The sequence below is a fragment of the Ursus arctos genome, unplaced genomic scaffold (assembly GCF_023065955.2).
Source record: "Ursus arctos isolate Adak ecotype North America unplaced genomic scaffold, UrsArc2.0 scaffold_32, whole genome shotgun sequence".
Taxonomy (NCBI): Eukaryota; Metazoa; Chordata; class Mammalia; order Carnivora; family Ursidae; genus Ursus; species Ursus arctos.
In genome coordinates, this window is record NW_026623008.1 from 24,857,773 (window position 1) to 24,870,220 (window position 12,448).

The 12,448-nt window shown below is 47.6% G+C and overlaps 1 protein-coding gene across 1 annotated transcript in view; it reads right to left on the bottom strand.

Annotated features, from left to right (window-relative positions):
- CSMD2 (CUB and Sushi multiple domains 2) overlaps positions 1-12,448 on the bottom strand; it is a 513,762-nt gene that overhangs the window by 216,585 nt on the left and 284,729 nt on the right. Inside the window, 1 exon segment of the mRNA XM_057305507.1 lies at positions 11,371-11,553. Coding sequence (XP_057161490.1) covers positions 11,371-11,553 — 183 coding nt within the window.

Sequence of the window (12,448 nt, forward strand, 5' to 3'; positions counted from 1 at the left end):
AGCCGATGGCAGCAGTACTGTTCTTGGCCCATCTTCCCTGAGGTTGCCAGAATACTGCCTTTGTACAAAAGGACTGGAGGAAGGGCCTATAAACCCAAGAAGGGTAGTCCAAGACTATCCTAGAAAACCAAGCTCCAGAAAAAAGTGAGTGGTACTTTCCCCAGGAACCACAGAGCCCGATGACACCCAAAACACCCAGGGCTGATGGCAACGTAATTATGACCACGTCTCATAGAATGAGGCTCACAGAATGAAGGAGGAGTCCCAGCAGAGCTTCAAGCCCCGGCTCTTAGCCAGCAGCTGTGAAAACAGGTCCTCCCTGGTGAAACTCGGGGTTTCCTCCACAGTTCTCTTAAGCAAACATGGCAGAGCACTGTGGAGAAAGCATGGTCTGCAGTGAGAACACACTTAGCATACACGTAACTTCGGGTATTTTACAGAGAGAAGAACCTTTTAGCTACGATCCCAAAGGTGAAAACTGAAGTGAGAATGGCAGATATACACTACCCCCACTATAAGCAGAGGTCACAGTCCAGGGTTAGACCCCTAAAGCTGGGTCAGTTTTCCCAGCCTTGTTTCACCCAGGTAGTGATGGTCCTAAAATACCTTGGACTAGGACTATTAGTTGCAGGAATATAGCATTTGTACTGGGCCCTATACTCAGCTGTGTTCACACTTTGGTTCTGGACAGACTCCTGAGTGGGACTGGGCTGAAATTCTGCCTGTGCTATGATCTTCCAAGAAGTCTTCTGAGAATCTTTCAATTGGGATAAATTTTTCTTCCTTTACATTCTGGGGCACTTTGTGGCTACATCTATTATTGTAATAGTTTGAAGACTGCTTTATAATACAAATACGTGCTTATCGCATTTGCTAGACTATGAGCTCTTAGAGGGCAAGAGCCATGCTAGAATCATCCCCGTTACTCTCCCAGGGATGAGCACAATGCCCGGCGGGCAGCAGCTGCTCCCAGTCACATTCTGCTGCGTTCAAATGAACGGGAGGCAGGTAACGACAGCATCAAGTTGTAATGTTCAGAGGACTGGACTTTGCATCCCATTCTTCACTGGGATATCAACGTGGAGGTCAACATTTCTTGGGTGCCAGGAGGTTACTGCCATCATGATGACTGGCATTATGAGTTATGGCAGTCTCAGGCTGGTGAGTCTCATGACAACATATGGCCACACATGTCACCCCATGCCTCAAGAGACTGCCATCTTGTTGGGGGACCAAACCCCGCAGCAAGGATGCAAAACTCCCCTGCAAACAATGGCACACAGTAGGAGTTCCATACTAGTGGCTCTCAGAGCTGACCTAGCATCTAGATCTCCCAGGAAGCTTTTAGAACCACAATGCCTGGGACCCATCCCAGACCTGCTGAATCAGAATTTCTGGGGATGAAGATTCTGTATTTTAAAAAGGCTTTGAACATTTTTTTCAGGTGTCTGTTAGTCATTCGTATGACTTCTTTGGAAAAGTGTTCATATCTTCTGCCCATTTTTTGACTTGATTATTTGTTTTTTGGGTGTTGAGTTTGAGAAGTTCAACATCATTAGCCATCAGGGAAATTCACATTAAAACCACACTGAGATACCACCTTACACCGGTTAGAATAGCAAAAACTGACAAGGCAAGAAGCAACAAATGTTGGAGAGGATGTGGAGAAAGGGGAACCCTCTTACACTGCTGGTGGGAACGCAAGTTGGTGCAGCCACTGAGGAGAACAGCGTGGAGGTTCTTCAAAAAGTTAAAAGTAGAGCAACCTTATGACCCAGCAATTGCACTACTGGGTATTTACACCAAAGATACAGATGTAGTGAAAAAAAGGGCTATATGCACCCCAATGTTCATAGCAGCGATGTCCACAATAGCGAAACTGTGGAAGGAGCCAAGATGCCCTTCAGCAGACGAATGGATAGAGAAGATGTGGCCCATATACACAATGAAATATTACTCAGCCATCAGAAAGGATGATTGTCCAATATTTGCATCAACATGGATAGTACTGGAAGAGATTATGCTAAGTGAAATAAGTCAATCAGAGAAAGACAATTATCATATGGTTTCACTTATTTGTGGAATATAAGGACTAGCAGGGAAACATTAGGAGAAGGAAGGGAAAAATGAAGAGGGGGAGATCAGAGGGGGAGACAAACCATGAGAGACTATGGACTACGGGAAACAAACTGAGGGTTTCAGAGGGGTAGGGATGGGGGATGGGTTAGCCCGGTGATGGGTATTAAGGAGGGCATGTGTTGCATGGAGCACTGGGTGTTATACGCAAACAATGAATCATGGAACCCTACATCAAAAGCTAATGATGTACTGTATGGTGACTAACATAACATAAAAAAAAAAAAAAAGCCTGAGTGATTCTAATGATTAGCTACATTTGGGCCCATTTGAGACTGGGCAGGGCCACGAAGGACACCTCCTTTCCCCATAAAATATCTATTTAAAAATAAAGTGATAATAAGTGATGTTTGTGACCCACATTGGCCTGTTAGGGAGTGCTGACTCTACTTCTTTGAACGTGCTGGAAGCCTCCTTTGCAAAGCCCATCCCTTCATCGTTGCTTGATTGGACCCTGCTCAGATCTGCTGATGATCTTCATCCGTGGGCTCAGTTCTCATAGCCAGATCCCGAGCCCAGGCCCAGACATGCCTCACAGTCATGGGAAAGCCCATGCCCTCAAATTGGTGGGGTGAGGTCTGAGCATGGCTCCAGTCAGCATCCGGTGGGCTCATGAGGAGTCCAGCACACCCATATGCCCAGGACTTTGAGGACCCTCCTGTCACCTCTGTCCCATATGTGTGCCCCTGCCTAGAGACTGGGCTTCTGTTCTGGCTCTTGGTTTCTTCTCCAGGCCCTGTTGTAAGGAAGGCCCTTTCTAGTACTGCAGTCTCTGGCTGGGACAGGGTACCCTGCAGGGGCAGACCTCCTTCTCCTTGGTGAGGACTTGATTCAGCCCAGAAACTGCCTTCTTCCACTAATATCTACCTGTTTAGGAGTAAAGGGAATAAGTGACATATAACCCACATTGGCCTTGTAGGACAAGTGTTGACTGTACTTCTTAAGAAGTTCTGATAGGAAATGGTGGCAGCCACCTTTACGATCCATCCCTTTGTCCAGGGTCATTTCTCCCAGCCCTGGCCTTCCTCAGTCCTGGCTTACCCTCCCCAGGCTCCCCCTGTGGTCCTGGAATGCTTCCCTGCCATGACTGCAGTGTTCCTTCCCCAGTGCAGGGTCAGACACAGATCCTCCCCGCCTCCCAGCAGGATATCATCCAAGGGAAAGTCTCCTCTGGATTACTGGAGGCCCTTGTACAAAGCAGGTACCCCCCCCCTTTAAAAAAAAAAACCCTCTGCATAGCACCAGGTCTTCAGTGTCTGGGTTCTTGAGGACTGGGTAACAGAGGAAGGAGGCCCCCGAACCTCACATGCTGGCTTTCAGTTTCTAGGAATTGGCCTGAAATACAGCGTTGGACCAAAGCAATCCCCAGGTTCCCTGCTTCTCTCCGGGGCCACCTGTGGTCTAGTGAGGCCCTTAAGGAAGCCTAGAGAACTGAGCAGAACACTACGTCAGCAGAGGATGCTCACACAGCCCTTGTTAGAGCCCCTTGCTCCTGATCACAAGCAGTGCCCAGGAATATTATGCCCCACACTGAGGCTGATGCTTTCAAACCTCAGCTGATCCCAATTCTGGCTCCAAACATTTGAAAAAGGCAATTTCCAAAGAGTCTAGCTATTGCAATCATATTTTCTGGGCCAAAGGAAAGGATGTTTGAAATTGTTCTTGTCCTGGAAAATCTGGGAGTATATATTTACAGGGAAAGTCAGGGTTCAGCTATAGAGAAGAAGCAAAAAGGGACAGGCTTCACCTGTGCACGGGGCATTGGGGTCGAGGTGGGAGGGGAGTGAAAAAAGTACCTGCCTATTTAAAAATAAATGTAGCAAGCAATGTATGTGACCTGTATGAAGAAAACCACAAAGCTGTTATATTTAGAAAAATGAAAGTAGATGAACAAAAAGAGTGACATGCCATGTTTCTGGATGGGAAGGCTGTGTATTATAAAAATGTCTATTTTCCTCAAGTTAAGTTACGGTTTAATAGGAGCGCACATACAAAATCCCAATAGGATTTTTTTTTTTTACTCTGACAAAATGATTCTAAAATTAATCTTGAACAACAAACAGATGAGAATAACAATGAACATTTCTGAAAGAGAAAATAATGAAGGGAGGAAGGGGTAGTTTCCAGCTCTGCCAGATATTAGAACATATTATAAAACAACAATTAAAATTATTCAATGCCGGTGCTAAGATGGAAATAGAGCAGCAGAACAAAGTGGTGTCTCAAGAAATAGACTTAACTGCATGTGAGGATTCGGTACGTGATAAAACAATTCATGTCCCTCAAATCAAAAGGGAAATGAATTGCTTAATACATTGTGTTGGAAAACTGCTTAATAGTTTGGACCATACATTCTACATCCACCTAAATAGACTCCAGATGGATTAACAAATTATATTTTTTAAAAAATCAAATCACCGACAAATAACCAAAAATAGAACAAACTGCCTCTCAGATCTGTGGCAGAATGATAACGCTGTCGGCATTGAAAAGAAATCACAAATATTGAAGGTTTGTCTACATAAAACAAGTGTACAATGCAAAATAGCAAAAATAAATAAATAAGTAAAATAAAAAGAAGAAGAAGGAAAACAAGAGATCGGGGAACTACGTATACCAAATACCACAGAGTTTCTCACCACACTGGAGAAAGAGCGCCTTCAAAATGTGAAGGAAAATGTCAGCAAGCATTCTCGTAGCCACACCTCAGTGCAGGCCGTTGCCACACGGGGATCGCCACACGGGGATCACGAATAGCAAGGGCTCCTGTCCCCTCTAGACAGGACTGGACCTGGAGTCTCTGTCTTGGATCCTGTGTTGGAAATCCCCACACCACTTTCATACCCCTTGGCCCACCAGAGAGCTGCCTCTAGCCCGGGGGAGCCCAGCAGTCTCTCTCCAGACTCTGCTCCCCTGGACCCCACCTCCCCTCTTCCATTCACATACACTGGCAGCGGCCGACCGCTATAGGAACCCCTGTGAACCAAGGACCCAGATGGGCGGTGCCTGCATGTGTGCACAGGTGTGCACCAATGAATCCACTGAACACCCCCCTGTTGCAGAGGCCCAAACCCCATGGCTTCTATCAGGACACAGTGCTCTCCCTTGGATGTCCCCGTTCCAATAGGAGCACAACTTTGTCCTCCTATCTTTCAGGCCTCACTATTCTCATAGCGATAATGTTGCTCCCCTGTTCGGCACCCACCATGACACCTGCCCCATCACAGGCACTCAGCACGTATGTGTTAAATAAAAGAATGACTCTTCATGGGGTGGATCCTAAATGCGTCCGTATCACTGAAGCTTTCTAGTTGAAAAACTAAATTTTGAAGCGCAAGAGCCCCCTTTAATTTGTCTCTCGCCACATCAGAGCAAGTTCTTTGAGGTCAAGGGCCGTGTCCAATCCATCTCTGGATTCACAGCACTCATCATAACATTTGGCACCTTACGGAAGTTGACAAGGGTGTGCTGGTGGGGATGTATTCAACTTATACTTATTAAAATAGCAATTTTATAAGAGCACACAAATCCTGGGGGTTTGGCGATGCAGATAAAGGTTGCAAGCAATATGTTATACATCTATTTGAAGAAAACCACAAAGTTGTTACATCTAGAAAAGTGAAAGCAGAGGAACATGAAAGAGATATGCTATGTTTCTGCGTGGGAAGGCTGCATGGTATATGAATCATATTCTTAATTATACAGCTTTTGTTATTGGCATTATGAACTGGCACAAGTTTTTGGGGAGCAATATAAGAGCATACGTCAAGAGTCATAACAATGTTCATACTCTGGCCTGATAACCTCACTCCTGGAAATCTATCCCAAGGAATTATAGTTCAAGAGAAGAAAGAAAAAGGCCACGTGCATGAGGATGTTCATTACAGCCTTATGTAAAATAATTGAACAGGACTGTTTGACTAAGTCATGGCTCCACCCACTAAACAGAACATTCCGCAGATACCAAGAACAGAAAGTATGAAAGGCATGCAGTAACATGGTAAGATATGCAACATAATGTGAACTGTGAAACACAGAATATGAGTTGATATGTTCACTTTGATTAAAACCACACGAAGTATGCGTGCACATGGGTAAGAGTCAAAAAAGAATGGCCAAGGTTGAAATTGGTTTTGGTTTAAAGAAGTGAAATTAAGAGTATTTTGTTTACACCTTTAGATTTATTTAAACTTTTTAAAAATTAGAATATACCAAGAGCCTGTGCTGAGTTTTGACCTTTGAGCTCCAGATACTTCCTGAAAGAGTTCTAGCACATTATATAAGGCTAGGCACTAAGAGATCTCCCCTTCAACCCTACCCCCAGATGAGTAAGATCATCCCCAGAGGCCCTTCAGGTTACAATTTGACCAGGAACAAGGAACAGCCATACACTCTTATGCAGCTGAGTCTCTATACAGTAGGTGCTCAATAAATCAAAGATGGATGGATAAATGGATGTGTAGAAGGAATGAGAAAAAGTAAAGATTAGGGAAATGCTTGGGCGCCGGTACACTGCACATTGGCATACAGCATTCATACAGTTCCAACAAGGGTCATGGGCCCAGCCTTCATGAATTTGTTTAATGCTTGTCAATCTGATACTTCATGGGGGGAAGTCAGCCAACAGTTTGCCTGTAGTCTGGGCTAGTATTTTTGTCCTAAGCCTTCCTTGTCCTTCCTGCTGCAAATGAGCCCTTGGATTCTGGAAATCTGGCACAGTGGAGAGAGTACAGGGTTTGGAGTAGGAACCCGCTCTGTCAATGAACACTTCAAACTCCAGCCCAACCCTCAGTGGTTCTATAACCTCTGAGCTAGTCACCTCGTCTCCCTGAACTCGGTTTTCATCAGTAAAATGAGAGAAAATATGCCATAAAGTTGTCGGGAAGATTCATTATCTTCCCAAATGACATAAAACATTTAATAACGGCATCCTCCTTTAGCCCAAGCTTTCTCACTGCTACAATCCTATAGACTTCAATCAGAGCCTCGCTTAAAATGCAAAAACACAGATTTCTTCATCTTTCAAATTGGTAAGTCTAGAGTACCCTAGACTGGTGGGTCACAATCTCAGGTGGCTTTTCTCGCTGGGGATATTCGGCAATGTCCAATAGGGAGGCATTTTGGTCGTCATAACTGGCCGCAAGAAGGGTGTGTGTGTGCCACTGGCTTCTAGTGGGTACAGAACAGGGATGTGGCTCAAACAATGCATGACTGCCCCTCCTCCACCAAAAGAATTACCTGGTCCAAACTGTCAGTAGTGCTGATGTTGAGAATCTGGATGACCCTAGGACCCCATCCACTTCCTTGCAGATAATGTGTGCATGTGTGTGTGTCCAGGGAAGGGCAGGGTGGGGTGGGGGGTTTAGGGGGAGGAACTCGGGGTGGGGGGAAGGACAGGAGGGTACTAGGACAGGACCATTTCCCGCTGCATACCTGTGTGGAACACCCTCCTTAACCTGTCAACTCTTCAAGGCCCAGCTTAAGCCCTGTATCCTCTGTGACAGTTTCTTTGGGCACCCAAGGACCCGCTTCTCCCTCCCTTGGTCTCTCAAGGTTTGGCTGCTGATTCCCAACTTACACTGTATCCATCCCAGGGGGCCCTGCCTTCACATTTCACACATATGCCCATATACATTCGGAGCTGAGCAATTAGGGTTCACACCTTCTCCCGATGGTTTACAAAATGGCGAAAGAAAGCCTGTGCTTGTGAAGTCTTGGCATATCTCTGGCGAAGCCTGTTTTGAAACTTCTTTGGAAAGTGGCTGCTAATGGACTGATAATTGGTTTCCTGGCTTCCTCATGAAGTGTGAAGCATTCCGCTAGCCTGTCAACAAAGCATCAAGTATCCGCATACCGCCATCAGAGTTATTTGCCTCTTCCCTCCTGTTGTAGCTCTTGTGGTGGAGGAATAACCAGACACAGGAGTATGGGAAGGGCTCTCTGTTCTTTCGCGAGGAACGGGGTGGAATAGGCAGAGCTGGGAGAGGGAAGAGCACACGCATCCCGGCCAGAGCGCGCCCACCAGGACACCAGGGCGAGCACATTTCCCAGGCAGCGATCGCACAGCCCCACATCCACCACGCGGCGCTTAGCCCGGGGAAGACACTCCGGAAATACTGTCGGATGGATGGAAAGTAGTACTACTTTCAGCTGATTCTGAGCAGCAATCCCTGGAGATGTGAATTAACGAAGGGAGGGAGACAGTGAGAGGAAAGCAGCTGGCTCCATCTTTTCTTTCAAAATGCTTTTCACTGCAAGAAACATCATCTTCTTTAAAACCTAGATGAAAAAAGACCATCTATCGAGCATTTACTACTGTGAGGGCAGCTCAAAAGCCAATGAAATGATTCTGAAGTCGGCTTGCTGCGGAAAATGTTTGGGAACACGAAGGAAAGTGTGTTTGTGTAGTCTCGGCAGGGCAATTTCCGAGTAAAGAGCTGTTTTGAAGAAAGTGTTTCGAGAGAAGAACAATGCACCACTTTGCACTTCTTTGGACAATTGTTCATAGAAATTTGAACCATTAAAATATTTTTCCAATCCCCTTCTAAATCCTAAGAAGGAAGGAATAGTTTGTCTGCTAAATATTGTACTAATATTCATTGTCACTAACGTGTGGGAAAATTTAGGGCATTTATACCGACTCTTGCAGGAGGTGCTTTTGTATGTACATTTATCTCTACTTATAAAATACAGAGATTGTATTCTTTTATATTTTTACGGATGCCTATAGATGTTGGCCCTTTCCTAGTGACCACCCCCTATGATACATTTGATCTGGGGTCAGGGTCAGAACCCCAGTTTAACATATTCCTCAAGCAAAGTATATGACCTGCTCTGTCAATGACCCACTTTAAGTAGTTGTTTCCAAGCATTCGCTGTGGGCAGTGAGGACTGTTCATGCCATAGTTATCTTGTTCTATAAATAAGATCATTGAGGCTTAGGATTTGGGGAGCCAGAATGGAATGCTACCCTACCGGATAGATTAGTAAACCAAAATCCAGCGAGAGGATGCCCCGGCCCTTGTCATGATGCTAAGCCAGGACCGAGAAACAAGTCTCCAGAGTTTGGATCCAAAGCTATCTCCATGTACCAGGGTTTCTGAGCGCCACCTCTCACCCCCAGTTAGACTGTGAGTACCCTGAGGGCAAAGCCCGGGACCCTAGGGGCTGCGTACTCAGTAGGGAGCTGACAGATGGCGCTCCTTTGATTCACGGAATAGGAACGCGACCTTGCTGTGTGGTGCAAAGGCATGGGAAAGCTGCCTCTCTCTGGCCTCCTTCACTGAAGCCAGCATCCCTGAGACTCAAGCTGTGTCTGGTTACACCCATATCACCAGAAAAAAACCTGAGCAATGGGAGTGCCTTGGGGATGCCGGCCCCCTACATCCCAGAATCACCCAGAAGATGCAATGCTGTACTGGCCCCCCCAGCATGCTTGCTTCACAGTTCTCATCAATAAGCCTCAGGCTCCTCTTCCTTATTTTAAGCCACAGAGAGGACTGCTCCACACTTGCCAGAACAGCTCTGTCTTTGTTTCTTCTCAGCTGTTCGTGAGCAGTGCCCAGCTCACTGGAGGCAGCCAGCCTCGCTCCTGGAAATGAAGAGCCTGCTGAGCAGCACTTCTGGCCCTCTGCTCTTATGGAAGGTTCTAGAAAGATTTCCTAAAACCCTTCCTCAGGACCACAGGGTCAAGCAAATTCTTGGAGGACTCAAGTCACAGCTCTCAGGTAATATTTTGCTACCTGCATCTCTCAGCTTGTGAGGCAGGAAACTTTACCCTGTCCTAAGAAGCTGGCTGGCTTTGCTACCCACACTTCATTCCCACCAGCTCTCTGCCCCAGAGACCTGACCCTCTTCCAGTTCTCCCTGCCTTGTTTTATCTAATGGATTTCAATGATAAATCCCCCACAATACCTGGGACTCCCATAGTCTATACCTTTGTCTTCTGAGGCCCTGCCTCCAACCACCACCTCGGGCCTTTGTTCTTGCTTGCTGTGGGCTGTTCTGTGCCAGTGTCCCCTGCCCCTCCTGGCCCCAGTCCCCTTGTCTCCCACGGTGCTACGAGGCTAACACTGTTGGGCACAATATTCGAACCACATCCGGCCGCAGAGATGGGCAGATTTCATGCAATTTTATCTTTTCGCCACAAGGGTGTATATCTAAGAGCGATTTTTTAAGCCTCTGCAAGAACCTTTGCATAAACTCACAAGTCATCACAAATGCTTTTTCAAAACAAAGTGATTTTTTGGTTTGAAAAGGTATGACCCAACTCACCAACTCACACACCAAAGTCTCAGTCCTCACTGATGTTCCCTCGTAACGCCCAGGCTATTCTCCCCACCCTAGCCCCAGGAGGCCACTCTAGTCTGTAGCACCTGGAGACCCCAAGAAGCCCACTGTGGTGGGAGAAATGATCAGAGGGTCAGGCTTCTGCCCTCCCCTGCGAGCAGCAGATGGAAAGAGATGGAGAAGGTAGGGTGGCGAAGGTTGGGGGAAGAAGAGGTGGTAGCCCAGAGAGGCTGGAACCTTTGACTTCTCAACAGAGACCAAGTGGGCTCCTCCTTCTGCTGCACACAGCCCCTCACACTTGCCAATCTCACCGGGCCCAGGACTTAAAGTACTATTTTCGCCGGAATGTATGGTCATGCCATCCCAGAGGAAGGAAGAAGGGCCTCCTTGTTATTGCTATTGGATGGGCACTCCAAAGGATCAGTAATCCAAAGACAGCTTGATCCCCCATCCCTCCCTGACTCCAGTCCAAGAAGAAGCAACCTGAGGAAACTCCTCATACCCTGCCAAGACCGTGGTTTCCCACTGTCCCCAGAGGCTGGTCCAGAGTCTACGATCTTACAAACCGGCCCGTCCCTTCCACCCTGGCTTGATTGTATGGTGTCGCTTGTGGCAACAAGGGTGAGGAACAAATGTCTGGGTCAGAGCCTGGTGGACCAGGCCCCAGTGGCCTCTACCTTGCTCTCAAGGATCACCGGGGAGGGCAAGATGGCATTGAAGAAGGCCCCCAGACGTCAAGAGGAGTCACTCCCAGTGCTATAGTCTACGTTACTGCCAAAGACAAGGACCCGACCAGTAATGTTGGGAGGAACAGAAGAAACCAACGAGTGAAGCTGCTGTTATGACCTCCGAGGTTCCCAAGAACAGGGCCCTGGGTTAGCTAGCAAACGGGGCCCCCTGCCTCTTGGCAGAGACCCCGAAGAGGCCTCCTCCCCGCTCACTTACACACGCAGCCTGGCTTCTTAGCCGACCACTGGTTATTCTTTTGACACGTGATTGCCTTCTGCCCCACCAGCTCAAAGGCAGGCTGGCACTCAAACTTGAGTGTGTCACCGTGGCGGAACCGGGAGCCTTCCCTCCGGCCGTAGGCAGGGATGCCGGGATCACCACAGCTGCCCTGCTCGATCTCTGAAAGACAGGAAGAAGAGAAAACAGAGACAAAAGGTGACTTCCTACCTCTCTTGGAGCGGGAGGTCCACGTTACATGCTCTGCCGCCCCTCCGCCTCAACTCAGTGCCCAGAGTGACACAGATAGGACCTTTCATGAGAAATCCTGCAGTGTCCCATTTAAAACCGCACCCCAGGATCAAGGGGCCTTCCAGCCAATAATATGCCTGAGATCCACCCAGACTACTCGAGGGGCCTGGATATTTTCACTCAGTGAAAGTGGGTCTCCATCCTCTGCGAGATACCTGTCCCCGGAGCTCACGAATCTCAGTCGGGAGCTTACTGAACTTGCCTCTGCATTCAGACGACCAGATAGACCTTCAGCTCAGTCCATTCCTGAGCGGCAAAGACAAGCATGAAATGAGGCGGCTTTGCTGCCTGCCATTCCCCAAACCAGAGATTAAGTGAGAATCAATATTCGCTGCCCTCTAACATGGAAGCACTTTCACAAAGGTTTTTTAAATTCAATTTGAGATGGTGCAGGTAAAATGAAACAAGTGGCTCACTGAGTATGCTTTTAAAGTTCGTTTGATTCAACCGTGCAAGTTGCACATGGAGGGGGTTCCCTGAGACAGCTCGGGGGCCCAGACGCCAGGGGGCACGACAGGCTGGCAGCCTCGTGGGAGAGGCAATTAGGCCCTGGATGCTTCAGGAAAGGAGTCTGTCCTGGCCAAGTCCTTGGAGTTTCCTCTGGAGTCACCCCCACTTCCACCAGCCCTGTGCTTGGTGCTGTGAGAGATGAAGGGGAGGGGAGGGCAGGGGGTAGGGTGGAAGGAGAAGAGGAGGAGGAGCTGTTCCCCGGGAGGAAGGCCTCCTGCAGGAAAGACAGGGAGTAATGGATTTAGTGGCAGATGGT